The sequence below is a fragment of the Gavialis gangeticus genome, unplaced genomic scaffold (genome assembly GCF_001723915.1).
Source record: "Gavialis gangeticus isolate Ggan-Ray unplaced genomic scaffold, GavGan_comp1, whole genome shotgun sequence".
In the NCBI taxonomy this organism is placed as follows: domain Eukaryota; kingdom Metazoa; phylum Chordata; order Crocodylia; family Gavialidae; genus Gavialis; species Gavialis gangeticus.
This window is the reverse complement of record NW_017729031.1, coordinates 117,826,708-117,827,409: the sequence shown is the minus strand read 5'-3', so window position 1 is coordinate 117,827,409 and position 702 is coordinate 117,826,708. Positions and strand designations below refer to the sequence as shown.

At 55.0% G+C, this 702-nt stretch overlaps 2 protein-coding genes across 3 annotated transcripts in view; both read right to left on the bottom strand.

Annotated features, from left to right (window-relative positions):
* The window catches only part of HOXB4 (homeobox B4), a 60,771-nt gene that overhangs the window by 36,639 nt on the left and 23,430 nt on the right, over window positions 1-702 (bottom strand). The gene's annotated exons all lie outside the window — the stretch shown is intronic.
* Window positions 1-702, bottom strand: part of HOXB6 (homeobox B6) — a 13,321-nt gene that overhangs the window by 5,673 nt on the left and 6,946 nt on the right. The window contains exon 2 of the mRNA XM_019523676.1: window positions 2-263. Coding sequence (XP_019379221.1) covers window positions 4-263 — 260 coding nt within the window. The 3' untranslated portion in view covers window positions 2-3. The remainder of the gene's footprint in view (window position 1; window positions 264-702) is intronic.

Genomic DNA, 702 nt, shown 5'->3' with positions numbered 1-702 from the left:
CTTTCACTCCGTCGCTTTCTCCTCCTCCTCCTCCGCGCTCAGCTGCGAAGAGTTGAGCAGTTTGTTCTCTTTTTTCCATTTCATCCTCCGGTTCTGGAACCAGATTTTGATCTGTCGTTCTGTCAGGCAAAGTGCGTGTGCGATTTCGATCCGGCGGCGCCTGGTCAAGTAGCGGTTGAAGTGAAACTCCTTCTCCAGCTCCAGGGTCTGGTAGCGGGTGTAGGTCTGCCGGCCTCTTCTGCCGCTGGGCCCGAAGGATGAACCTGTTACACAGGGAAAGGTTGGCGGGTTTGGGGCGGGGGGGAAAGAAAACACAGGCGTTTATTGGAGTGGGAGATATGCATAACAATGCCAGGGATCTGGCCGCTTAGCCCTCAGCTCAGGGGTATGGGCAGGGAAAGGGGTGCGGGTGCTTTGGACTTCCTCAGCTCTCCCTTTCCTTCTAACGAGAGGGGAAAGAAATGCTCCGGCGACATGAGAATGCCCCTTTGCAAAGCAAAAGCTCCACAGTGACTAGCTGGCCTGGGAAAGAGCCCTCTGCATTGCTGCAATGCTCTCCCTGCTGCTCTGCTCTAAGGCAAACACAACCCCTGAAGGGTTAATGCAGAAGTTGCCTGATATTCCAGTGCGCTGCTCCGAGGAGATTGCTACTGTCGCTTATTGCATTATGGAAAATCGCAAGGTGCCCCCCTCCACCCCCAA